Source organism: Rhineura floridana, chromosome 7 (assembly GCF_030035675.1).
Source record: "Rhineura floridana isolate rRhiFlo1 chromosome 7, rRhiFlo1.hap2, whole genome shotgun sequence".
Classification (NCBI taxonomy): Eukaryota; Metazoa; Chordata; class Lepidosauria; order Squamata; family Rhineuridae; genus Rhineura; species Rhineura floridana.
Genome location: NC_084486.1, coordinates 111,847,182 through 111,874,003, shown reverse-complemented (window position 1 = coordinate 111,874,003; position 26,822 = coordinate 111,847,182). Strand labels below are relative to the sequence as shown.

Sequence of the window (26,822 nt, the reverse complement as noted above, 5' to 3'; positions counted from 1 at the left end):
GTTCTGCGCTAGCTGCAGTTTCCAGATCAACCTCAAGAGTACCCTCTCACATAGAGTGCATTTCAGTAATCCAACCTTAAGGATACATGGACAACTGCGGTCAAGCCAGACTGACCCAGGAAGGAACACAGCTGTCATTACCAGCTGAAGCTGATAAAAGGCACTTCTAGCCACCTGCGCAGTCAGTAACAGAGCTGGATCTAGGAGCACCCCTACATTACACATCTCCTTCACTGAGAGTGCACGCCATCCAGGGCAGGCAATTTATCGACTTCCCAGATCTAGGCTCACAAAGCCTTCATCTGGCCAGGATTGAGACTCAGTTTATTAGTCCTCATCCAGCCCACCACTGTATCCAGACACTGGTTCAGAGCCTTCTCAGCCATTTCTGATTCAGATGTTAGAGACATTTGTTAGAGTTGGATATCACTGGTGTACTCATTACATCTCATTCCAGATCCCCTAATAACAGCACCCAAAGGCTTATACAGATGTTAAATAGCATTGGAGACAACACAGTGCTCTGTGGCACCCTTGTGCTCAAGAGCCAGGAGGCCCAAAAACATCCATCCAATAGTACTTTCTAGACCCACCCCTGGAGGTAAGACTGGAACTGTTGCAGAATAGCTTCCCCACTACTCACCTCCTGTAGACTATCTAGGAAGATACCATGGTCAGTGATATTAAAAATCAGTAACAGGGTGCACTCCCCTGTCTTTCTCATGATAAAAGCTGTCCCATCAGGGCGACCAAGGTTGATTTAGTCCTGAATCGGGTCTGAACCTATGTTGGAATGTGCCTAGATAATCTCTTTTCTCCAAGAATGCCTGAAACTGCACTGCCATGACCCGCTTATGTACCTTGCCCAAAAAGGGGTATTTTTGACTGGGTATTAATTATTAATCCACTCTGGATCTGATTTTTTCCAGGATTGGCCAAACTGCTGCTTTCTTTAAAGCATCAGGCACTACCCGCACACAAAGCTTTCTTAGCCACATGCTACACTAGGGAGGCTTCAATCAGCTGTGAAGGGCAAAGTTGAGAGGGCACTTAGAAGTACCTTGTCAACATCATCAGGCTGCAAAAACTGAACCTAATCTTAATAGTCATTGGTCCTGAAACATCATTTATTTATCTATTCTATAGTTAAAAACAATGCACTACTGTGGCATGTTTTGTTAAAGTGTCAAATCATCATCATAAAGCCAGATATTCAACTTAGATTTTTTTGTAAAGGTAGAAAAAGCTAATATTTGATTGAATATGCACCATCTTTGGCTACTGCATATTTTTATTATTATTTTTTGCATCTGGGAGCCGGTTACTAAGATAAGTTCATGTGACTTCAGTCTTGTTTGAAGTTGTTGTATGTTTATATATCAACATTGGTATATATACTTAGAAGGTGGCCAGTAAATATAGCCAACATATATTTGTCATGTCATGTTGGCTGCATTCTTAAGCAGAAGGTTAATATAGTTGTTACTGTTGTTAAAATCCCACCCTTCCTCCCAGAAGGAGCCCAGGGCAGCATGTTAAAATGGGATACTTAAGGAATTCTATCTTTGTGAATTCCTGTACAAAGTGACCTGATCTATACCTCTCAGACTAATAATGTGGATCACAACTGAGCTATCCACCAGATTTCACCCTTCTCCAAGTATTGTGATGCATCATCTTTCAGGGGCAGAGCAGTATGAATATGCACAGAGTTTGTGCTTTTACTTTCTTAGTCTGAAGTCTTCGCAGTGCATACGTGCATTCTACAAATGCAATGACCACCCTAATGTAAAATTCTAATTAGCTGGCAATTCTAGATCTGTGTCATTGTGAAAAGTGCATGTGGATCATGCTTCCATGTGAACACTTGTGGACAGAGACAGTAGGAGAAGCTAGGCCATGTGACAGAATGGTGAAGAGAGGGCAGCAGTTCTCTGGAGAGAGTTATAGAGTAGAAGGAGCATGTGCCTAAACTAGTTAGGAGGAAGTCTGGGTGCCTGACAGCAGGATTGGAGAGCAATAGGCCTTCACTCCTGTTATTGATACTGGAAGATACTGTGATGTAATAAAATAGACTACCATTTAGAAAAGTGCCTTTTGAAAAGTGTCGCAATCTAGATTTTACTGGAAGTAGAACGATTTAGATAGCTGATGTGGAGGAAGGAAGAGGTGGTTAGATCAGAGAAGCTATAATGTGGGGCATCCAGGCATCCTGTTAAAAATGACAGGGTTTGCATGTCAATTGAAACCATAAAAACAAACCATGACTTAATGTGAACATACAGAATGCTAGTGTACACTGCTGAAAAGTTCTTGTTCTGCTCTTCCTGCAGCTTTATTGCTGGGGAGCAAGCCAGAGTCTGACTTGTTGGGATGTCCAAACCCAGGTTCATTGTTTGTTTCTCACCAAACAAACCACAAATGGTAACCAGATTTTGTCCTTGGCTTATTTCTCATCAGTGTAGTTTTGTCAAGATAAGAGATGGCTTCCATGATGAGACAATATGAGCAGATGGTAGATATGACCATGTGTATTATTGCACATGGTAACATCCTGACAGATGAATTCTGAAAGATACATTTTGTCCACTTTTGAAAGATTCCTTTCAATGATCCTCAAAATGACCCTGTATTTAAATTGGTAGGTGGCTCATATCCCCTTGTTAGTGCTTCATAGGACTCTGAAGAGAAATCTTGTCTTGCTAAACTTCATATGCCTCAGAAAATGGTGCAATATTTGGAGGATTGACTTTCAATGAAGTGTGTGATATTTCTTCTACATTCAGTGAACATTTAGGCACAATCTGTTGATCTGGGCAAAGCTTGTAGCAAAGTATAAATGGCTCCATTTGGGCTTTGCCACTGATAAGTATTTAGCATGGAAGTTTGGAATAGAGCTTTAGAACAGTTGGTGGTTCCTAGGTTTCTAAAACATTCTGAAAGAAGCAAATAATTACAATCCATTAGAACCTTTTTTTCTGTAGGTGAGAACAACAAAATACTGTAGAAATCCTCTTTATGTACTGTGGGAGGCTGAATCTTTGAAAACTATTTGCAAGAATATAACTTTTTGTGTAGTACATAGGTTTCATAACATTATGGAGTTCAGTGAGCAGAATTAAGTGAATGTGAAGAATATAAGGATATTCATGTCCAGCTACCAAAGACTGAATACTATCTATATGGAAGTCCTCAGTGGGTGTTGTTCATAATTGCTCAGATGTTGCCTTCTCATGATGCTCTACCAAAACTCCACGAAAGAGCCAATTATCATATTCCTATAGAGAAGCACTATCTGATTAACAGGATGAAAGTTGCTTAAACAGTGCCAGGCATGGCCACCATACTAGTATAGCATTGATGACTAGCTATCTGGCACCTCATAAAAGCAGTGTGCTATAGCAGCAAGCAATTAAACTGTCAAATGTTGAGGTGTTGCTGTATTGTTCTTGGGCTATTTTGCATAGACTCATTTAAATATAGGAAGTGTGACAAAAGCAGTTAATTCCAAAACTTGTACTGAGACGCTACTTCTGAAGTTTAGTTTTTTGGCAAGTCTCAGTGAATGATGTGGGAGCATCTGAAGCTGGAGTATTGCTGAAGGTAAATAAGTATAGTAGAGCCAAGTAGCCACTTGGAAGGGAGACCACTGGAAGCCCATGCAAAAACAGGATAAAAATATTTCTCTAAACCTGATGATATTGCTGTGTGTATTTGAATGTAATGAATTCAGTAGTACCATTCCCACTGATGCTGCACAGTGTGGTGAGGATGACTTTCCATCTGTATTACATTGCAAATACACATGAACAACATGTGCAGTGTGTATGTGACTACATAAGGATCACAGACCAGTATGTCAAACTGGTGTGTCTGCTTTGCCAGCAGAACTTCAGTAGGGCCCCACTTTTCAGTGGCCCATTTTTTGGTGTTCCGCTAATACAGCAGTTTTCAATTAGAGTAAGGCCTCACTCATATGGTGCTGCTTGTTCTGCTTTTACAGTGTTTTTCGGGCGTCGGGCACCATTTTATTGACAGAGTTCTGCTTTGCGGTGGGTTTTGCCTTTAGGCGGGGGTCTGGAACGTAACCTGCCATATGAGTGGGGCCCTACTGTATAAGGTTGGCTCTAACTTGTTCGCAACAATTTAGTCTTTATAGTTGTAAAGTAGAATGGTATTAATCCAAAAAACCTGTACTGGTACACTGGAGTTTCAGTCATGGCAGAGCAATGGCGGATGCTGAAAAGCATCATTCTGAACACCATTTGGTGTTAAAATGCAAAAATTCACGTATTGATTTTACTAAGAATTTGAGGCCTGGGTGTTTGATTTCAGGAATAAAATCAAGGTCTTGTTCTGTCTGAGTCAGCAGCATGAATGAAGGGATTGAGAGTGAGGGAGAAATAAGTGAAAGTTTGGGCAAAAATGTTCCCTCCACTCATCAAATGTGATGGACTTCTCCTAGTCTCTGCGTAGTATTCACTGTCCAGCATTCTTTGTCATTCTTTCTGCAAGGGGCTGCTATGTAGATTGAAAACTACTGCTAGTGCAGAATGCAGCCATCATGATTTTGACTGGCATAGCCTGCTGCGATCCTATTACCATGGTCCTGAAGAATCTTCACTGGCTGCCTTTGTTTTCTAAGTCAATTAAAGCTGTTTATGTGAGTATATAAAGCCCTAGACAACTTGGGGCCTAAGTACCTGAAGGAACATCTCTCCCTGTATGTATTTGCCTATATATTGAGATCAGCAGAGGAGGCCCTTCTTCTTCTGACACCAGGCAACATATGTGGTGAGCTGGTGCAGGGTAGGGCCTGCTGAATCTCTAGAATGACCTTCCCTCTGAGGTGCATCTGGTGTCAACATTGTTAATTTTAACTGTGCTATTTACTGGGCCTTTTTGCACAGGCATATTACTATATGAATTTTACTGCTTCTTGCTCACTGTAAGTGGTTTAAAAAAATTTTTTTTAGAGGGTATATATCAGGGGTGGGGAACCTTTTCAGCTCCATGGGCCAGATCCTTATCAGGATCTGCCTCGTGGGTCAAATTTGACAGGTAGTTGGGGCTGCCAACTTGTCAATCATATGATATCATTATGATGTTGCATAACTGGCAGGCAGATGGGGATGCCTACCTGCTTCCCTTAAGTCTCCATGATCAGAGACTTAAAGGGAGGGGAGAGTTTTCCAAGTCTCCCCTTCCCCCTTTAAGTACCCAGTCATGGAGACTTAAAAGACTTTAAGACAGCCCCCACACTCCTGTTTGAAGAAATGGGAGTGCTAGATGAAAGCCTTTGTAAAAGCATATTTGAAGTAGCTTGTGCATGCGTGTGCTAGTTCAAAGAGCACTTTTACACAGGGCTTTAATCCCTGCTCAGCAGATGAGTGGGGATTAAACCCTGCTCCCTCGGTTGCACAGTCTTATTCCTTGCTGGGAATGGGATTGTGTAGCCAAACCGGGATTAAACCCTGCCCATCTGATGACATCACTAGTGATGTTGACAGGTGGGTGTGATTTGGGAGAAATGGCCTTGGGCCAAATGGGATCCCCTGAAGGACTATGATTGGTCCAGAGGCCAGAGGTTCCTCACCTCTGGTATGTATTATATGTAATAGCTTTTTATGGTTATTTTAGTTGTTACCTACCCTGGGATTGTCAATTGAAGGACAGGTGTATAAATGGTAAGTCAAGTAAATAAGAAAAGAAATAAATAAGCTTTTCATTACGCTACCTTCTTTCTAAGCAGCGGAGCCCAGGATGAGCATGCCAATAGAGTGGCTTGGTTCTTAATAGCCGCTACATAATTATGTAGATTAGATAAACTGATGTACAACAGAGGAATTGGAGTAAAACCTTGTCCACAGACCTGTCAATAGGTTGTCCGCCTTCCACGGAATGCAGGGAGCCAGTGTTGTAAATAGAAGCTTTGTAACTTCCTTTCCCATGGTGTTTCTGCAATATATACAGGCTGTTCTTCAACACACCCTTCCTGTTATAATGACTAGCAGTTAGTTATATGTTGAACAAAGCTAATTAGCAACACTCCTGTAAAAAACACGAACTCAGGGAGACTATGGAGGCGGTATTGTTTCCTATTGAGTTCTGAGTAATGAAGCAAATGAGTTGTGATCTGAAATACAGGTGAGAGGGGCAAAAGAAGCTTCTCTACCAGGCTCTGGAGTCACCGGGGGATGGGGGACGGGACAGGTTTCTGCTTTACTCCTCTCCCATGTTTCTTCCTCTCCTCCAGGGATTGTGGAAGAGTAGGCATTTTTTGATTGTGTCGCTTCTTCTCATCCCATTTAGTCAGGAGCTGTGATTAGGAGGTGTGAAGTGAAGGTAGGGAGAGGAGGTTCAGTACATAACAAGTGGGAAAATTTCCATTACTACTTCTTCCTGTAGAAACTGCTTTTCAAAATGTATGTTTTATAAAATGAACTGTTAACATAATAAATGGATGCTGTTGAAGTCAAATCAGGCAACTTCAACCAGTAATTTTTTAGGTGTCTATATTCAGAAAACATGTGTTTAGAAATGTATTCACCCATAAATGTGTGAATATACATCCATACTTTGCTTGTTTGTAATTTGGGGGGCAGGGACTAAAACCAAAAGAATCATAATGCAAATGAAGCATTTCCACAAGTGATTGTGAAACTAAAAATTCCTCCAGTTGATTTAAACTTTGAAGTAGGTAGGACAACAGTGGTGTCTCATGCATAGCTCACTGGATATCTGAAAATTTGTATTTTAACAGTTCAAATTGCCTTCATTTTTAACTAAAAATGAAACAATTTGCAGTTAAAGTTTTGCATTTGTTTGAATAGAACAACATCAACTGCTTTATTGAACATCTTTCTTACTAAAAGATTTCAGTTTAACTACTTTTACTGGGGTGAGAGGGAACTTTTGAGTGATTTACAGTACAATCCTAAGTAGTGTGTGTTAGTGAAAGAAGACCTTTGGCTCATGCTGGCTAGGGCAGGAGGTAGACACAGTTTTCCTGCATTTTTCCCTCATGTGGATCTCTGTATTTTCCATTTTCCCCTTTATTTCAATATTGGGGAAATAGTTACCAGGAAATAGTAATCAGTTTGAAATCAGCATTGAGGGAGAGCCCAAACCTGGAGCCTCTCCAATGAACTTTGATCCAGTGGATCTAAGGTCACCCCTGCCCCAGCCCTAGGGCACCTTATTTTGGGGGCTTAATATTGGCTGCTGTTGGCAAAACAACTCCCAATGGTAGCTGTGCAACTGCAGTGGTCCTCTGCAGCAGACATTTTCCTCTGTTGGGCAATCTCTTCTCTACTGATGGAGGTATGTCTCCACTGAGTCCTAATCCCCTCCAGCCAGCAGATCTGGGGACTAGGATTGCTTTCCTTTATCCCATTGGTCTTCAACTGGTGGGTTATGATCCACTACCATATCACGACCTATTTCAAGGTGGATTGCAGTAACAGCACTGAAATGGAAATGGACTGCCTTCAAGTCGATCCTGACTTATGGTGACCCTAGGTCTGAAAACACTGAGGTCTACTGCCGTATATCATGTGAAAATTAACATACTTTTTTGTTAAACATAATTCAGACATGCTAAATCAGATTTCAGTTGACTTAGTAGCTAATTAAGGGGTAGCTAATAGGATTCCTCCAGATGATTTGGACTAAAAACCCACATTATCCTCTACCATTGGCCATGCTGGATGGGGCTGTTGGAAGCTGTAGTTCAAAACATCTGGAGGGTACCATGTTGACTACCCCTGACTTGAAGTGTCTGAAGACGTTGTGCAAAAATTGCAAACCTCCTTTGGCTTGGAGGAAAAAACCCGCTTCTCCAGCAAACTCACCGGATGCCTTAGGCATGCCATTGTCCACCTCCAATCTGACCTGTTGGCCTGGTTTGTATGTAACACTAAGCCAAACTATGAAGAAGAAAGCCTGGTGGCACACATTTACAAGATAACAGTTGCTTTGCCGCATAGCTCTCAAGCTAAACACGACTTTGCTCCCAGTAGTGCAGCAGGACTGGGGGGAAGAGCAAAGTGACTGCAGTTTTCCAAATGTGCCCTAGCACACTTGCAGTCTTATGCCCTTAAAGTTTTAAATTGCCTTGTAAGTATTATGTTGTTTAAAAGTAATAGTATAACTGCTGTTCTGTTTTATAAAGGATTAAGAATAGATGGAAGAACCAGAAAAAGGGGTGGGGGTTACTATATTTCAATCTTGAAGCAACTTCAAAGAAAGAAATTGCTTTCATTCCTCCAGAGACCAGAAAATATCTCTCGGCCAAATGGAGTTCTGCAACCTGACCTTAGATGTATTTACCTGGAAGCATACATTTCATTAAAGAATGCAACATCGTATGTGCTCATCTTGACGGTTAAATTGGTCATGTTAAACCTGCCTTAATCTTGACTAGCCATTCTTGTCCTAAAATATTTGTCATTTCTCCCTTCTGCCTCTAACCTTATTTGAGATATCAGACATGTGCATATGTTCTTAAATATCACATGTACTGTGCTAATCTAATTGCAGTAGCATACTTAGGCATGAGCCAAAGAAGGCACAAGAATGTTTCCTGCTCTGAAGAAGTGACTTTTATATCCACCTTTAGGAGCTGAAGTAGAAATTGATGTGAGAAATGGAGTTTGTGGATTCCTAGGTTGTGGAATAATTGTTAGTCTGGATGGGACATGAATCAGTAAGAAAAATTTGGTAGCTAGAGCCATGAACAGGAAAACCGGTTCTTAGAAAGTTGGTCACAATTTGACCTTTACGGTGGAGTATAAGGATATAGTACCCACAATTACTGAAATTCCCCCTTCTTTCCATATACCATCCAATGCTTATAGTTTCTTTTTATGTTGTACCTGAAAAATTGATCAATAATTTAGTTGTTTTTTTTAAAAATCAGAATGGTGGAAGTACATAGGATGGAGTGTGACTGGAAAATTGTTGCAAAGCTAAAAGAGCCAGCAAGAAAAGGGGCATTTTAGAATTACTAAGGACATTTTCACACATTGTAGCAAAAGGCAGGTCATTGTTTCCTCTGTGGACTAATGACTTGTGTTCTGTAATGTTAGAAGGACAATGTATTTCTGATAGCCAGATGCTAGAGAAGCAACAGGTCCTGCTTGTGGCTTCCTGTGGGCATCTGGTTGGCCACTGTGAGAACAGGATGCTTGCCTAGATGGTTCATTGGCCTGATCCAGCAGGTTCTTCTTATGTTCTTATGAAGTCTCATCTCTTCCTTATGAGCTTTCTGGGAGTATCTAGTAAGCCATTGTTAGAGATGAAATGATGAACTAGTCAGAATTTGATCTGATCTAACAAGTTGGTTACATTCAAGTTAGAAAACAATCTTTTTCTAACTGAAGGGCTGATTTCTCACATAACATTTGTATTTAGGGGACCGTACTCAAGTACCAGATACACCAATACCCTGTAAGTATGATAGGGTACATGTGGTGCTTAAATTTGGAAGTGCTGGTCATGAAAGGAGTGGGAAATTGACTACATTCATGAATCACAGAACCAATCTTCAAACCATTCGTGATCAGGGAATGTGCACTCGTGCTCTTTTTTCCTTCCTTATCCCCTGAGACTTGAGTGTTCCTCTTGCTTCCTTCCATGGAAGGACGGTCTGCAGTTTAAGAACTGTAGTTGGCCTATGATATCTGGACCAGCTTCAGTTTACAATTTGTTTTACCTGATGTGTTGGGAGAGATAGGTATCTGCTTCCTTAGAAGCAGCTCAAGTTACTCTCCACAAGCATAGAGGAAAATGCTGACTAGTTTTGATCCAACAAATAAGATTACTATAAAATAAATAATATATACCAGAGCAAGGCCAGTGTCAGGCATGATGGCCCTTGGGCAACAGCCTGTCCCCGGCCCGCAGCTGAACACACCTGCCCGATACAGGCAATGTGGGGGCTTAAGTAAGCCAGCCTGCCCCACCTCCTGTCGCATAAGCATGTGCACACTGCATGTGCATGTCTGCCATCATCCAAATGGCAGTGGTAGCATCAGCCCCAAACGATGCAATAGGTAGGTGGGATGGATGGGCTTATTTAAGCCTTGCACCACCTGTTTGGGGGGGAGGTGCCTTGGGGAGTGCCCTCAAGCACCTGTTTTGCAATCTGTGGCAGTATCAGGTCGTTGAATCCCTCAATCTGATGCCGCTGTGGATCACTGAGCCAGAGCTTCACCCTCCCATCCTTAGGGGTCCCTCTGGCCCACAACAGCTCTTGGCCAAGTCTCAACCTGGCCACCTTGTGGCACAGGACCTGTACCAGAGCTTGGACCTCTTTGGTGAACAAGCCTGAAAATAGGTTTGAAAAGAGCTAATAATTTACCATGTAGCTTTTCATTTGACTGTTCATTGTTTTTTCAAAATAGTTCAATCAAATTTCTTCTCTGTAATACATCAAGACTTAGGCACTCATCTGTGTTTTTTGTTTCTGCATGCATGGAATATGATATCAATTGTAGTATCTGGTAACTAGCGTTTCAGTTTCTTTTTTTAAAATAAAGTTTCTAGCTGCTGCTGTTCCATAGAGGCATTTTTTCTTTAAAAAAAAGTAATAATGTTTGCAAAACACTTCTATATTGCAGGGGCTAGCAGGTTACTGTATTTCTTGGTATCAACAAAAGCATTGTGTAATGAATGAGTTGCACATGGAAGTGGACTGCTTTCAAGTCAATTCCGACTTATGGCAACCCTATGAATAGGGTTTTCATGGTAAGCGGTATTGAGAGGTGGTTTACCATTGCCTTCCTCTGAGGCTGAGGCAGTGACTGGCCCAAGGTCACCCAGTGAGCTTCATGGCTGTGTGGGGATTTGAACCCTGGTCTCCCAGGTCGTAGTCCAATACCTTAACCATCAGGGCTGTGGAGTCGGAGTCGGAAGCAATTTTGGGTGGATTCGGAGTCAGTAGAAATGTACTGACTCCAACTTCAAAATAAAATTAATATTTTAATATTAATTTATTAATAATACATTAATATACATTTGCCATTTATGAAGGAGTCGGAGTCGAAGGTTTGACATACTGACTCCACAGCCCTGTTAACCACTACACCACACTGGCTCTTGAGTTGCATACACAGAAAGACAAATCCCACTGGCAGTAGACAGATAGTTAATTTGCATGATTAATTTGCGAGTCAGGGTGGGAAACGTCTGGCTCATTGGAGGGTCCAGTTTGAGAATTCTTGCCTGTTGGGGGTCCAGTGAGGCCATTTTCCCCAGAACATCAGCTGATGTTACTTCTGGGAGGAAAAAGGATGGCGGAGGAGCAAAGTGGCTGGGAGCTCCTCTTTGGGAGCTCACATGTTTGCACGGCCACACTAAGATATAGTTTGGCTTACCGTGTTATGCAAAGCAGGCCATTGTATCTGCTTCTGTGTGAGTTGTTGCTTCTATAAATACAAATATTTTTGCAACCAGTATATTAAGCTTGGCTAGCCGTGTGAACCGTTTTCTGTGTTTAGAACTGTTTTTCTCTTTGATGGTAGCTACTTTACCTAACATCCGTAATAGCTGCATCTAGTGTATGTGCTGCTTTAGTTAGAATTTGTTGCATTAGTAATCATACCAATTTCTCTAACTACAGAATGTGATTAACATAATTATCTTGAGAATTTGAAAGTCACAAAGGAATGTGTAAATTATCTGGTTTATCTCACCTTAATGGTTGTAACCTTTAGTTTTTCACTGTACAGATGTTCTTTGTTGCCAGAAGCAATTCACCTATCTTATCACTCAGACCATGTGACATCACTCTTCAAATCCCATACGGACCAAGGCTGTGGAGTTGGTACACCAAACGTTGGACTTCGACTCCCGACCCCTCTATTTTTCTACTGTCCGACTCCGGCTCTGACTCCACCCAAAATTGCTTCCAACTCCACAGCCCTGCAAAGGGCTGTAAATGTCTTTTTAAATTGGAAGCTCTCATAGGAGCATTTTTATCGCTGTCTGAATATGCGCTGGTGTTGGCATCACAGCATTTGTCTTCATATGGGGCCTGTGTCATACACTGACACACAAAATGTTTTCCATCTTGAGTTATGGTGAAATGCTCAACTACAGCTGACTTCATGGGAAGCTTCTTTGACATTTTGAATTTATATTTTTAAAAATTTGTCAATCAAAATTTATTTTGAAGTTGGAGTCGGTACATTTCTTCCGACTCCACAATCATCTTTTCATTCATCTGCCCTGTCTCCCACGTGGTTCAAATGCAGATTGCAAGTTCTTTTTGGCATTGTGCTGTCTCCTTGATTTTTGTTTGTTGTAAAGCACCATGATCTTGTATGTCAAAGATGGGGAAACTGTGCAGGGCCAGCACCAGACATGACTGGGCCCTTGGGGACCAATATGTCCTGTGCCTACAGCGGCATACGCCCCAACACTCCCTCCTGATGCAGATGGTGCAGGGCTTAAATAGGCCCACCCACCCCACCTACTTCCTACATCACTGTGTGCGCACTGCACTTGCATGCCTGCCATCACCCAATATGTCAGCAGGGTGTCAGTGCCTTAGGGCAGCCTTTCCCAACCAGTGTCCCTCCAGATGTTGTTGGACTACAACTCCCATCTTCCTGGCAATGCTAGCTGAGGCTGATGGGAGTTGTGGTCCAACAACATCTGGAGGCATGCTGGTTGGGAAACGCTGCCTTAGGGAGATGCACTCTGCGATCTGTGGCAATGTTGGGTTGCTGGGTCCTGCAACCCAATGCTGGCATGGATCACGGAGCAGGAATTCCACCCTCCCACCTTAAGGAGAAGCCCCTCAGGGACCCACTGGCACCAGGTCTGAATCTGTGGCCCTCCAGATGTTGCTGGAGTACAACTCTCATCATTCTTGGCAATTGTCCATATTTGTTGGGGGCTGATGGGAGTTGTTGTACAGCCACAAGAGTGGCTGTATACTATACCCAACATGGATTTTTTGCATTTTCCAATGTTAGATTGAAAATACGCCCATACCATTCGGATGCTTCCCATAAGCTCATTTCAAAACAAAACATTACAAAATGTTGCTTAACAACCCTCTGAGTTTTCATGGCGATACACAAAACAGGAAGAATAGAGAGTTCAAAGTGTAAAAAGAGAGGGAGAAAAAAACAGACCACTGCTGGTCTTTTTTCTGTTAGTGTTCTAATAATTTGCTAAAATTAAATAAAAATCAGCCATGTTCACAGAGTACCTGTAATCCTATTATTTACCTTGCCCCATTCTCTGACCTTCATCTTCTGCAGTTGAAAAGTTTAAAAAATGCCTAGCTGATTTTTAATTAATTTCAGAAATTTAACATTAAAGTCAATGATAAGCCTGGGCATGTTTGATAGGAACCAACTCTCAGTGTTCTAAAAGCCAGACCCACATCTACTTGGCTTGGCTAATTAGCTGGCCACACCCATGCCAGACCTTTATTTCACTTTAGACATTCTTGGCTTCCCCCAAAGAATCCTGGGCAGTGTAGTTTGTGAAGGATGCTGAGAGGAGACTCCTATTCTCCTGACAGAGCTCCAGTGGCCAGAGTGGTTTAACAGTCAGCCACTCTGATTGAAGCTAAATGAATTCTTTGCGTCTGTCTTCACAGTGGAAGATATAGGGCAGATCCCTGAACCTGAACTAACATTTGCAGGAAGGGATTCTGAGGAACTGAGACAAATAGTGGTAACGAGAGAGGAAGTTCTAGGCTTAATGGACAATATAAAAACTGGCAAATCACCAGGCCCGGATGGCATCCACCCGAGAGTTCTCAAAGAACTCATGTGAAATTGCTGATCTGCTAACTAAAATATGTAACTTGTCCCTCGGGTCCTCCTCCGTGGCTGAGGACTGGAAAGTGGCAAATGTAACGCCAATATTCAAAAAGGGATGCAGAGGGGGTCGTGGAAATTACAGGCCAGTTAGCTTAACTTCTGTCCCTGGAAAACTGGTAGAAAGTATTATTAAAGCTAGATTAACTAAGCACATGGAAGAACAAGCCTTGCTGAAGCAGAGCCAGCATGGCTTCTGCAAGGGAAAGTCCTGTCTCAGTAACCTATTAGAATTCTTTGAGAACAAGCATAGGGATAGAGGTGATCCAGTAGACATAGTGTACTTAGGCTTTCAAAAAGCGTTTGACAAGGTACCTCACCAAAGACTTCTGAGGAAGCTTAGCAGTCATGGAATAAGAGGAGAGGTCCTCTTGTGGGTAAGGAATTGGTTAAGAAGCAGAAAGCAGAGAGTAGGAATAAACGGACAGTTCTCCCAGTGGAGGGTTGTAGAAAGTGGAGTCCCTCAAGGATCGGTATTGGGACCTGTACTTTTCAACTTGTTCATTAATGACCTAGAATTAGGAGTGAGCAGTGAAGTGGCCAAGTTTGCTGACGACACTAAATTGTTCAGGGTTGTTAAAACAAAAAGGGATTGCGAAGAGCTCCAAAAAGACCTCTCCAAACTGAGTGAATGGGCGGAAAAATGGCAAATGCAATTCAATATAAACAAGTGTAAAATTATGCATATTGGAGCAAAAAATCTTAATTTCACATATACGCTCATGGGGTCTGAACTGGCGGTGACTGACCAGGAGAGAGACCTCGGGGTTGTAGTGGACAGCACGATGAAAATGTCAACCCAGTGTGCGGCAGCTGTGAAAAAGGCAAATTCCATGTTAGGGATCATTAGGAAAGGTATTGAAAATAAAACAGCCGATATCATAATGCCGTTGTATAAATCTATGGTGCGGCTGCATTTGGAGTACTATGTACAGTTCTGGTCACCTCATCTCAAAAAGGATATTATAGAGTTGGAAAAGGTTCAGAAGAGGGCAACCAGAATGATCAGGGGGATGGAGCGACTCCCTTACGAGGAAAGGTTGCAGCATTTGGGGCTTTTTAGTTTAGAGAAAAGGCGGGTCAGAGGAGACATGATAGAAGTGTATAAAATTATGCATGGCATTGAGAAAGTGGATAGAGAAAAGTTCTTCTCCCTCTCTCATAATACTAGAACTCGTGGACATTGAAAGAAGCTGAATGTTGGAAGATTCAGGACAGACAAAAGGAAGTACTTCTTTACTCAGCGCATAGTCAAACTATGGAATTTGCTCCCACAAGATGCAGTAATGGCCACCAGCTTGGATGGCTTTAAAAGAAAATTAGACAAATTCATGGAGGACAGGGCTATCAATGGCTACTAGCCATGATGGCTGTGCTCTGCCACCCTAGTCAGAGGCAGCATGCTTCTGAAAACCAGTTGCCGGAAGCCTCAGGAGGGGAGAGTGTTCTTGCACTCGGGTCCTGCTTGCGGGCTTCCCCCAGGCACCTGGTTGGCCACTGTGAGAACAGGATGCTGGACTAGATGGGCCACTGGCCTGATCCAGCAAGCTCTTCTTATGTTCTTATGTTCTTAAGCTGTGTGAGGGGAACAGGGCATCTCCTAGCAACTCTCAGCACCCTTCACTAACTATACTTCTCAGGATTCTTTGGGGGAAGCCATAACTGTCTAAAGTGAAATACAGGTCTGGTGTGGATGTGGCCAGGGACAGCTTTGGTTTAAATTTGGGTAGGAGACTTCATGTGTCTGCTGTAGATTGAAAAAGGAGGGGAACACTGAAAAATGATGATATAGTTCACAGTGTTTTCTTTTTGGAAAGGAAATGGCTTTCTCCTCTGCTCCCCCTCCCATTCTTCTTCCTGCCTTCCTCCTCCCCTTCCTCCCTCTTCCCCCTCCCTGCCCCTCCCCCAGGTCAGTTTCACTTATGCTAAGCATGATTGCATAGGAGTAAATCCCATTGAACTGAAAAAGCATGCAAATGATCAGACCTCTCCTCCTCCCTCCTATCCCCCTCTTGCCCGCTTCCTCCCCCTTTCTTTGCCCACTTCCTCCCCCTCCCTTATCGCCTTCCAATCCCCTCCTTCCCATCCTCTCCTTCCCATTCCCTCTCCTCTCCCCTCCCCTCCTCCGCCCCCATGGTCAGTTTTACCTGTTGCATGATTGCATGGGAGTAAATTCCAGTGAACTCAATAAGCATGCAAATGTTCAAAGATGGCCTCCCCTCCTCCTCCCTCCCATCATCTCCCTTTTGCACCTTCCCTCCCCATTCATTTGGCCCTCCCCCCTTCCAATCCCTTCCTTCCCCCCCTATGGTCAGTTTTGCCTATTTTAACCATGATTGCATGGGAGTAAATTACACTGAACTCACTAAGCATGCAAATGATGAAACCTGCCCTCCTCCTCCATTCCACCTCCCGCCTGTTCCCATCCCCTTCCTCCCCTCACTTCTCCTCCCCTCCTCCTGCTGTTCCTCCTCCTCTCCTTCCCATCCCCTGTGGTCAGTTTCACCTATCCTAAGCATAATTGCAGGGGAGTAAATCCAATTGATCTCAATAAGCATGCAAATGATCAATCCATTCTCAGTAAACTTGCACAGGATTCCATTTTTTATCTCCAGGATTAAAAAGCAGAGAAATTCACTAATCGGGGAAAAAACCTTTGTGGTTTAAGAAGGTGCCTATAGCCAGCAGGGAAATTGGCAAGCCATATGAATGCACCAGGTGAGCAGGAGACCTGCCTCTGAGATACTGTATTGCCCTACAAATTTGTCAAAATGCAAACACAATTTGGGTTGGTCTTTCACAGTCCAATCCACTTCCTGTGTAGCTTGGAAGAATTTGGTAACGTGCCTCTGAGCATATGGTGAGTGGTGGCAACACCTGCAATCAGCCGAAATAACAGAAACAAGACATGTGCTGTGCTGATCTTGTTTTAGCAGGGAGAAAGCAACAATATTAAAACAGTTGATATAGTTCAGATAGTCACTTTAAATATGTTTGATTTACTTTGCAATTTTAGTGAAGTTTCCTATAGTAAATCATTTTCTTTTGCTTCTGTTTCTGTGAATATGTGAAGTACAGCAACACTTTGCAACATTAAAAAAAACTCCAGCAACAATTGTGGAATAAAGGTACTGGCTCTTCTGCAGAATAGTTTCCAATGGACATGAGGAGTGTCTCAGTTTGCACAAGATAAAACAGTGGGAGGTAAAATACATTCTAGCAAAATTCTAAGTGTGCTCTATGTTTTTAATTGACCGTGCCTATCTTTTCTTAAGTGGAGTGGTTTAAGCATAGCAGGCTGAAAACATGCAACTTGGGCAGACCAAGTTTGTTTTTTCCAACAGCTAGAGTCATTACTGAAGTAGCAACATATTGCAATCAGTCTGATTTTGCATCAAACTGCAGTTTCAAATTCAACTGTTCATGCACCCGAAATAGAACATAACCTCCAGTTTGGAATGCAAAAGGCTGTCTTCACCATCATATGACACTGACCAATAAAAAGGCTTTGAAATTAAATACATTTGACACAAATTTCTAGGATGAATAATGAAATATAATTTTCTAGATTAGATTCTCTGTAGAAACAGTAGTAAGAAAAGAAGAAAAGTAAGGAGAACACCAACGAACATACAAAAATGTAATTCTCTATCTTTGGCAGTGGCAGGTGTTGGCACATGCTACCAAATTCTTCCAAGCTACACAGGAAGTGGATTGGACTGTGAAAGACCAACCCAAATTGTGTTTGCATTTTGACAAATTTGTAGGGCAGCTCAGAGAGGTATCCTGCTCCCCTAGTGCATTCCCTAGCTGCACAATTTCCCTGCTTTTTAAAGTTTGATAAAATATCTGTTGGCTATAGGTACGTTCTTAAATTGCAAGGGTTTTTTGCCTGTTAGTGAATACTCTTAACTGTGTTTTACAATATTTTTTAACAGGGTTTTAGAATGTTCTTAATTGTAATTGTGTTTTGGAATGTTTTTAGTTCTTTTTGTTAAATTGTTTTGTTTGTTTGCTGCCTTGGGCTCCTTCAGGAGGAAAGGTGAGATAAAAATTCAGTAAAAAATAAAATATTTATTTATTTAGTATTTGATTTAAATCCCACCCTTCCTCCCAGCAGGATCCCAGGGCAGCAAACAAAAGTACTAAAAATACTTTACACATGGACATGGACTGCCTTCAAATTGATTCCAGCTTATGGCTGAGGCTGAAAGGCAGTGACTGGACCAAGGTTACCCAGTGAGCTTCATAGCTGTGTGGGGATTCAAACCCTGGTCTCCCAGGTTGTAGTCCAACACCTTAACCACTACACCACACTGGCTCTTTAAAACATCATAAAAACAGACTTTAAAATACATTAAAACAAAGCATCTTAAAAACATTTTTTTAAAAAAGCTTTCAAAACATCTTTTTTTAAAAAAGGTTAAAAACTTCTTTTAAAAAAAGGTTTAAAAACGCATTAAAAAGCAATTCCAATTCAGACGCAGACTGGGACAAGGTCTTAATTTAAAAGGCTTATTGAAAAAAGTTTCAATAGGCGCCAAAAAGGTAACAGAGATGGCACCTGTCTACTATTTAAGGGGAGGGGATTCCACAGGGTAGGCACCGCCACACTAAAGGTCTGCTTCCTATGTTGTGCAGAATGGACCTCCTGATAAGATAGTATCTGCAGGAGGCCCACACCTGCAGAGTGGAGTGATCGACTGGGTATATATAATTAGCAACATCTAGAGGGCCAGACCTGGCTGGTATAGCACAGTGGGGAGGAGAGCCTGGCTGGGAATCTAGAGTCTGTGAGTTCAAATCCCCACTTGTGTCTCCTGGGTGTAAAGGGCCAGCTAAAGATCACCCCCACGGCAAGTGGCTCAGGGGTTACTTGCCCTGCCGCCTGTGCAACCGTGGGCAAGCTGAATAATCCTAAGGAGCCCAGTTGCCCCCCAGTTGGCAGTTGCGGAGAAGGAAGGGTCTGGCATGTGCAGCTGTGGCAAGCTGAGCAGGCCCTAGCCAGCTGGGGAGGACTAGTCTCAGAGGGAGGCAATGGTCTAAATACCGCTTACCATGAAATCCCTATTCATAGGGTCGCCATAAGTCGGGATCAACTTGAAGGCAGTCCATTTCCATTTTCAGAGGGCCAGAGGCTAGCAACTCCTTTTATACTTGCTTTCCTGGAAGTAAGTCCCAATTAATTCAATTGTGGTTATTTCTGAGTAGACATGAGTAGGGTTGCAGTGTAAGCAAAAGGTAGCATTTTTCTGCTATTACCTGTGTACTACCGAACTCAGTTTAAAATATGGGTGGAGACTGAAATGCTGTGAATGCCTTAAATATAAAATAACATAGTACTAGGGATAGATTTTGTACTTGGAAATGGTGCCAGCGTTGGACTTCAAAAACATTTCTTTCCAAGGACATTGACAAGATAGAGATAGTGTGAGGTTTACTCTGTGGTCACTGGAAAAGTATTGTTGTGAGTTCAGCCTTCCAGCCATCTTATGCCTTTTACTCTTGGTAAATCCATAAAATGCTGAGTCATGATGCAGTTGCTTTAAAATTTATGAAGACATTGCTTTTCTCTTAACTTTGGACAACTTCAAAAACTATTCCTAGAGAAGCTTAAAGCTTGGAATTATTAGCTTAAGGTATGAAGAAATAATACCTTGCCGCCCTGGGCTCCTACTGGGAGGAACGGCGGGATATAATAAATAAATACATACATACCTTAATAAGCCATCTTTGAGTTTCTGCTTGCCTAGGGAGTTGTATATTTCAGTCTGAGTTCTTTTTTAAAAAGGAGGAGGCAATCCATGCTGGTTTCTACAAGCATTTGTTGGTGAAATCTTCTTGGAAGGTACTGTCACAAATTTAAAGTAGTGAAGTTTGTGCATCAGATATCATCACTTGAATGACTGGTTGAGACATAATATTCCCGTTCCTTTAACTCTGAGTGAGAGATCACTCAACATCTCTCCTTTTTTGGCATGAATTCATCAGTCTCCCAGTGGTTAAGACTTAATAGTGGAACTGACTTTAACCATTGCTGGCAGGAAACTAGGCTTTGCTATTAGCCAGGATTTGAGGCTAGTTCCAACTGTCTGGTAATGACTCTAGTTAGTGTTAACAGTGGTTAAGGCTGGATTTTTTTCTGAGAAAGGAAACGTGGGTATGTAACCTGATGATGGCTAAGGGACCAGGAATATTGTCTACAAAAGCCCTTAGAGGTAATGATTTGTTTAAACATCTGTTTTTTAAACACCAAACTCTCTCTCTCTCTCTCTCTCCCCCCCCCCCCTCTCTCTCACCTGCTAATGGGTATTCCTTATTAATGGGTATTTAGCTCTCACTTTGTATTAAACTTTCTCCCTTTCCTTCAAAAAATATTCAGTTGGACCAATATTTACATTATAGTTTTATGTCAGGACTGTCATTCCTATCCTTGACAATAACTGCTTCAGCAAGTAATATTGTAAAAATATTGTTATGCATATCATTGTTGCCTTCATTATTGGAGCCCATGTAAGGGGACACTGAACTAATTTGTTCAATTTAAAATTATCTGACTTTCTGTCCCAGTTTTTTACCTTAAGCCTTTTAAATGGAGATTTTTATCCCAGTATTTATTGACGTTGGATTGAAATTGTATTTATGTTTTTATTGTTAAATCACTTCTGGATGTTTTATGGGAAACAACTCATGTAATAAATTAAAATATAAAGCTGATCTATACTTCTCCCTTTTCTACTTCCAGCTATTACACTTTTTGTCCCCTTTGGAATCTATGTGCTTTATCAAATTAACAAGATCTCAGTGTGATCTGTTGGGTGTTTTTTCTATCCCCACGAACTGTTTTTGTGGTCTAAAAGACTGAAGACTTGACAACTTGTGAAAGTTGTGAAACATTTTGCAGGTTACTACAGTGGATAACTTGTGTTTCTGTTGGTTTTTTTTTTTTTACTAACTTTAACTTCAGACTAGACTGTTTTACTGTAATCTATTGAACATGAGGTATCAGCTCAAAACATTGTTGAGAAACTGAATAAAATGCTAACATTTCCTAGGATGTCTCTTCAATTTTTTTTGAGGGGGGAGACTCTAGTAAGTGTACTGTTAAGTATTTGGTCATTCTTTGAAACAGTCATAAGTTCAGTTCTCTGTAAAATATTGTAAGTTTTAAGTAACCTTTAGCATGAGTTGGAAACATTGCAACAGAGCTCAGATCGCAAGTTTGTTAACTAAGTATAAAGCAGATAGTTTACTGTTCAATCCACTTATAATGTGCAATGGAATCTGCCTTGTGTATAAACATCTATGTTGCAAGGATTCTTGCAGTTTTATTTTCATTGGTGTGTGTTTTGTTTTTCAGTGAATGGTAGTGTCTAGAAAGGGTATGTCCCTTCAGGAGAGAGGTGCCAATGTCCAACCGGCCTAATAACAGTCCAGGGGGGTCACTGCGACGTTCACAAAGGAACACTGTCGGGGCCCAACCACAAGACGACGCAGTAGGAGGAAGGTATGGTTAATTACATATAAGCATCTTACCAATAAGTAATCAGAAGTCAACAGTTTGGGGGTGGGGGAGACAGGGAGTCTTATCATTATTGTTATTTAGGCCAGATAACCGTCATTTATAACTATATCTGAAATCTCCCATTTGCTGTTAAGAGCTAAAGTTATGGAGAAAAGTATAAAATGCACAACTGCCTTCTAAGCATTGAACTAGAATTTCTAGTTGTAGATCAGGAGATTTAAGGAGCTGCAGTGTGGGCTTCAAGCCTTGTTGCATATACTGAAGCTCACCTGCAGTCTTTTGGATTATATCGTTTGTACAGACTCACTTGGATTAGAGACTAATATGGGCCATTACGCATTTGTCTTTTTTCCTCAACAGCAAGAGTGTAAAAACAATTTTATACCTGAATGTTAATTTATGCACTAGTCTCTTGGGATGTCTTTACTTTGACACAGCAGACATGATAACATGTACACATATAATAAACATGTTATAATGATGGAAGAGATGGTATGTGTCTGGTTTTTTCTGGATCTCTTCCCACTACAGAAAAAGGGAAACAATGTACATCCCAGTAAATAAATACAATGGTACCATACAAACAAATTAAAAACACATTTAACAATACAATATCATATAATTGGTACTGTCCAGGAAAACAAATAGGTCTTTGCCTGGTGCTAAAACAATGACAGAGTTGGTTCCAGGTGGACCTCCCTGGGCAGAGCATTTTTTAAATGGGAAACCACTACAGAAAATGCCTGTTCTCTCATTGCCACTCTCCGGACCTCTTTGATAATGATCTTGGCATCTGGACAACTTTCTGAGATGCCTGATCCATATACGGCTTTCATATTCAAAACCAGCATTTTGAATGGGCCTAGAAACAAACTGGAAGTCTCTGCAGCCAGGCCAGAACCATTGTTATATGTTTATTTTATTTATTTATTTATTGCACTTGTATACCGCCCCATAGCCGAAGCTCTCAGCAATCAAAAACATTAAAACAAATATACAATTTAAAACACATATTTTAGAACAATTTAAAACACAATTTTAAAATTTAAAACAATATAAAAACAATTTAAAACTCATGCTAAAATGCCTGGGAAAAAGAGGAAAGTCTTGACCTGGTGCTGAAAAGATAAGTGTTGGCGCCAGGCGCACCTTGTCACACAGATAATTCCATAATTTGGGGGCCACCACTGAAAAGACTCTCTCCTTTGTTGCCATCCTCCGAGCGTTCCTTAGAGTAGGCACCCGGAGGAGGGCCTTCGATCTTGACTGTAGTGTATGGGTGGGTTCGTATCGGGAGAGGCTTTCCATCAGGTATTGTGGTCCCAAGCCGTGTAAGGCTTTATAGGTCAAAACCAGCACCTTGAATTGAGCTCGGAAACATACAGGCAGCCAATGCAAGCGGGCCAGAATCGGTTTTATATATTCGGACCGTCTGGTCCCTGTTACCCATCTGGCTGCTGCATTTTGCACAAGCTGCAGTTTCCGAACCGTCTTCAAAGGCAGCCCCACGTAGAGTGCATTGCAGTAATCTGATTTGGAGGTTACCAGAGCATGGACAACTGAAGCCAGGTTATCCCTGTCCAGATAGGGACATAGTTGGGCCACCAACCAAAGTTGGTAGAAGGCACTCCGTGCCACCGAGGCTACCTGAGCCTCAAGTGACAGAGATGGTTCTAGAAGAACCCCCAAGCTACGAGCCTGCTCCTTCAGGCGGAGTGCAACCCCATCCAGAACCACCCACTAACAGCATCTCAGTCTTGTCTAGATTGAGCCTCAGTTTATTAGCCCTCATCCAGTCCATTGTCGCAGCCAGGCACCAGTTTCGCACATTGACAGCCTCACCTGAAGAAGATGAAAAGGAGAAATAGAGCTGCGTGTCATCAGCATACTGATGGCAACGCTCTCCAAAGCTCCAGATGACCGCCCCCAACGGTTTCATGTAGATGTTGAACAGCATGGAGGACAGAACTGACCCCTGCGGAATCCCATACTGGAGAGTCCAGGGTGTTGAGCAGTGTCCCCCAAGCACCACCTTCTGGAGGCGACCTGCCAAGTAGGAGTGGAACCACCGCAATGCGGTACCTCCCACTCCCAACTCAGCTAGTCTCCCCAGAATGGTTGATGGTATCGAAAGCCGCTGAGAGATCAAGGAGAATCAACAGAGTCACACTCCCCCTGTCTCTCTCCCGACAAAGGCCATTATACAGGGCGACCAAGGCTGTTTCTGTGCCAAAACCAGGCCTGAAACCCGACTGAAATGGATCCAGATAATTGGTCTCATCCAAGAGTGGCTGGAGCTGGCCTGCAACCACTCGTTCCAGGACCTTGCCCAGGAATGGAACATATGCTACCAGCCTATAGTTATCAAGATTTTCTGGGTCCAGGGAGGGTCTCTTCAGGAATGGTCTCACTACTGCCTCTTTCAGGCAGCCAGGGACCACCCCCTCTCACAGAGAGACATTAATCACTTCCCTGGCCCAGCCGGCTGTTCCATCCCTGCTAGCTTTTATTAGCCAAGAAGGGCAAGGATCCAGCACAGAAGTGGTTGCACAAACCTGTCCAAGCACCTTGTCAACGTCCTCAAGCTGCACCAACTGAAATTCATCCAAGAAATCGGGACAAGGCTGTGCTGTGGATACCTCGCTTGATTCACCTGCTATAACACTGGAGTCTAAGGCCTGGCGGATGCTAAAGATTTTATCCTGGAAGTGCCTAGCAAATTCATTACAGCGGGCCTCAGATGGTTCTACCATGTCCCTGGGGCCAAAGTGTAATAGCTCCCGGACAATTCTGAAGAGCTCCATTGGTGGCAGATTGATGATTTGATAGTGGCAGCAAAATATTGTTTTTTGCTGCCCTCACTGCCCCTAAATACAGCTCACCATAGGCACTTACCAGTGTATAATTGCATCCACTAGGAGTTCGCCTCCATCTGCACTCAAGCTGTCTCCTATATTGTTTCATCGCTCTCAGCTCTGGGGTATACCATGGAGCCGTATGAGCTTTACACAGGAGAGGGTGCTCAGGAGCAATCATGTCAACCGCCCGGGTCATTTCTGTATTCCACAGTTCAACCAGGGTTTCGACAGGAGCGCCAGCCCTATCAGCTGGAAAACTCCCCGGAGCCCTTTGGAAACCATTCGGATCCATTAGTCTCTGGGGGCGGACCAACTTAATAGGTCCCCTACCCTTGCAGAGGGGAAAAGCCGCTGTAAGTCTAAACTTCAGCAAGGAGTGATCTGTCCATGACAGAGGGACTGATGTAAGGCCCCCCACATTCAGTTCACCAATTCCATGTCCAGATGCAAAAACCAAATCTAGAGTATGCCCTGCTACATGTGTTGGGCCAATGGGATATTGGGACAGGCCCATGGTTGTCATGGAGACCATGAAATCCTGAGCTGCCCTGGATAAGGTGGCCTCGGCATGGATGTTGACATCCCCCAGAACCAACAGTCTGGGGGATCTCAACAGTACACCCGAGACCACCTCCGTCAGCTCAGCTAGGGAGTCTGTTGGGCAGCAGGGTGGGCGGTACACCAACAATCCCCAGTCTGTCCTGCTGACCCAACATAAGGTGCAAACACTCCAGACTAGTAGTCACATGGACAGGGTGCCTGCAGAGGAAGATGGAGCTCCTATAGACCACAGCAAACCCCCCTCCCCGACCCTCAGGTCTACCTTGATGCTGGACCAGGTACCCTGGTGGACATAGCTGGGAGGGACTGACTCCCCCATGCTCACACCTTCTTGTTCCAGTCAACGTCTTGTGGCAGAGTTCTTCACTCACTGTAGTTTCTGAACACTCTTCAAAACCAGCTCCATTATAGTCATAAGTAATATAACCTGGAGGTTATCAGAACATGGACAAAGCCAAGTTATTCCCATCCAGATAAGGTTGCAGTTGGACTACCAGCTGAAGGTGCCTCCAATGACAGTATTGGATCCAAGTGTTTCTCCAAGCTGCAAACCTGTACTTTCAAGGGTAATCCCATTCAGAAGAATTCATTCCACTCATCTGCATAGAGGAACCAACCACTAACAGTGTCTCGATGTTTGTCTTAGGGCTCTCATTCACTCTGTTGCTGTGGCCAAACACCTGTCCAGCATATCCACCACCATGCTTGCTTGAGCTGTAAAGGAGAAGTAGAATTGTGCTGGCATCAATATGCTGATGACATACACTTCAAAACTACAGAAACCAAGCTGTTTATTCCTGGCTGAATGTGTTTTTATTTTGGGAATGCAGCTTGTTTTGATAAAATATAGGTACATCAGCGTATAAAACAGCCTGGCAAGAATTTCAAAAGAAGTCTGGAAACTCTCTTGTGATCTTCATTTGAACTATGCAAGCTTTTTCAGAGAGCATATTTTTGACTCTTATTCCAATTGAAAGTATTAGGGTTTCTTAATTGCTGCCTCACAAGTATGTATTTCTTAATACAACGTTGTCCAACTCTACATGCTGGGAGGTCAAGTGATGTATATTGTTCTTGCCCTCCTCATTTTATCCTCGCAACAACCCTGGGAGGTTAGTTAGGCTAAGAGACAGTGATTAGCCCAAGTCTGCTCAGTGAGCTTCATTGCTGAGCTTGAGAGTTAAACCTTAGTGTCCCAGGACATAGTCGAACAGCTACACCATGTTAGCTAGCATAGGCTGTGTTAGCATGTCATGCTAAACCATAGTTTAGTGCAATGAGCATACCTCTGGTTCTCAAGTGCTTCTTCCTTCTCTCCTCCTCTTAGGCATCTAGGAGCAGGATATTGGAAGTGTTTACTTTCAGTTTCAGTTGATCAGGGCTGCCTGTTTTGTCTGAATCATAGTTTAATATTAAATACGTTCAATTTCAAAACAAGTAAATTTCAAACCATGGATTCTGAAGTAGAATTGTTTTAAATTAACCAAATCAGAGTCCTTAACGTCCTTTAGGCACACACATTCTAGGCAGGAATTGGTAACGTACATTTTTAGCCAGATTAAGTTAAGTATTTTTGTGGCTCTAAATACAGCTGTAAGCAATGTTCATCAGTCTAGTTTGAAACTTGCCTAAAAATACTGGTTTTCTCAGACTTCCTGAGAGGTCACATGTGGCCAGAATATGGCATTGGTAATTTACCAAGAGTCTGAGCAAATTTTTGTTTGGTTACTCATTCTCTGGAGAGATCCTTGGTAAATTTCATCCTTAGGTTTTTAAACTAGTCCAAGAAAACAAATCTGAATACTTAGTTGTGGTGTCTGTAACAGCTTAACTAACTGCCCCTTGCTCTACTCTCTACAAGGTTTTTTTTTATGTTGAGGGTTTTGTCACCTTGGGGGAAATGGGGATAGGTGGGGCCTAAGCTGCTTGTGGGGCACCCATTTGCTTTCTGCTGTTCTTTTCTGTCTGTCTCTATCTGCCACCCCTCAACCACAGTGTGACAATAAGGCTTTTTGGGGGGTGGAACCTCATTTGGAC

At 42.5% G+C, this 26,822-nt stretch overlaps 1 protein-coding gene across 3 annotated transcripts in view; it reads left to right on the top strand.

Annotated features, from left to right (window-relative positions):
* The window catches only part of TRIP12 (thyroid hormone receptor interactor 12), a 111,439-nt gene that overhangs the window by 11,549 nt on the left and 73,068 nt on the right, over positions 1–26,822 (top strand). For all 3 annotated transcript variants that reach the window (XM_061636872.1, XM_061636869.1, XM_061636870.1), the window contains exon 2: positions 21,202–21,348. In XM_061636872.1, the coding sequence (XP_061492856.1) occupies positions 21,251–21,348 (98 nt within the window). In that variant the 5' untranslated portion in view covers positions 21,202–21,250. The remainder of the gene's footprint in view (positions 1–21,201; positions 21,349–26,822) is intronic.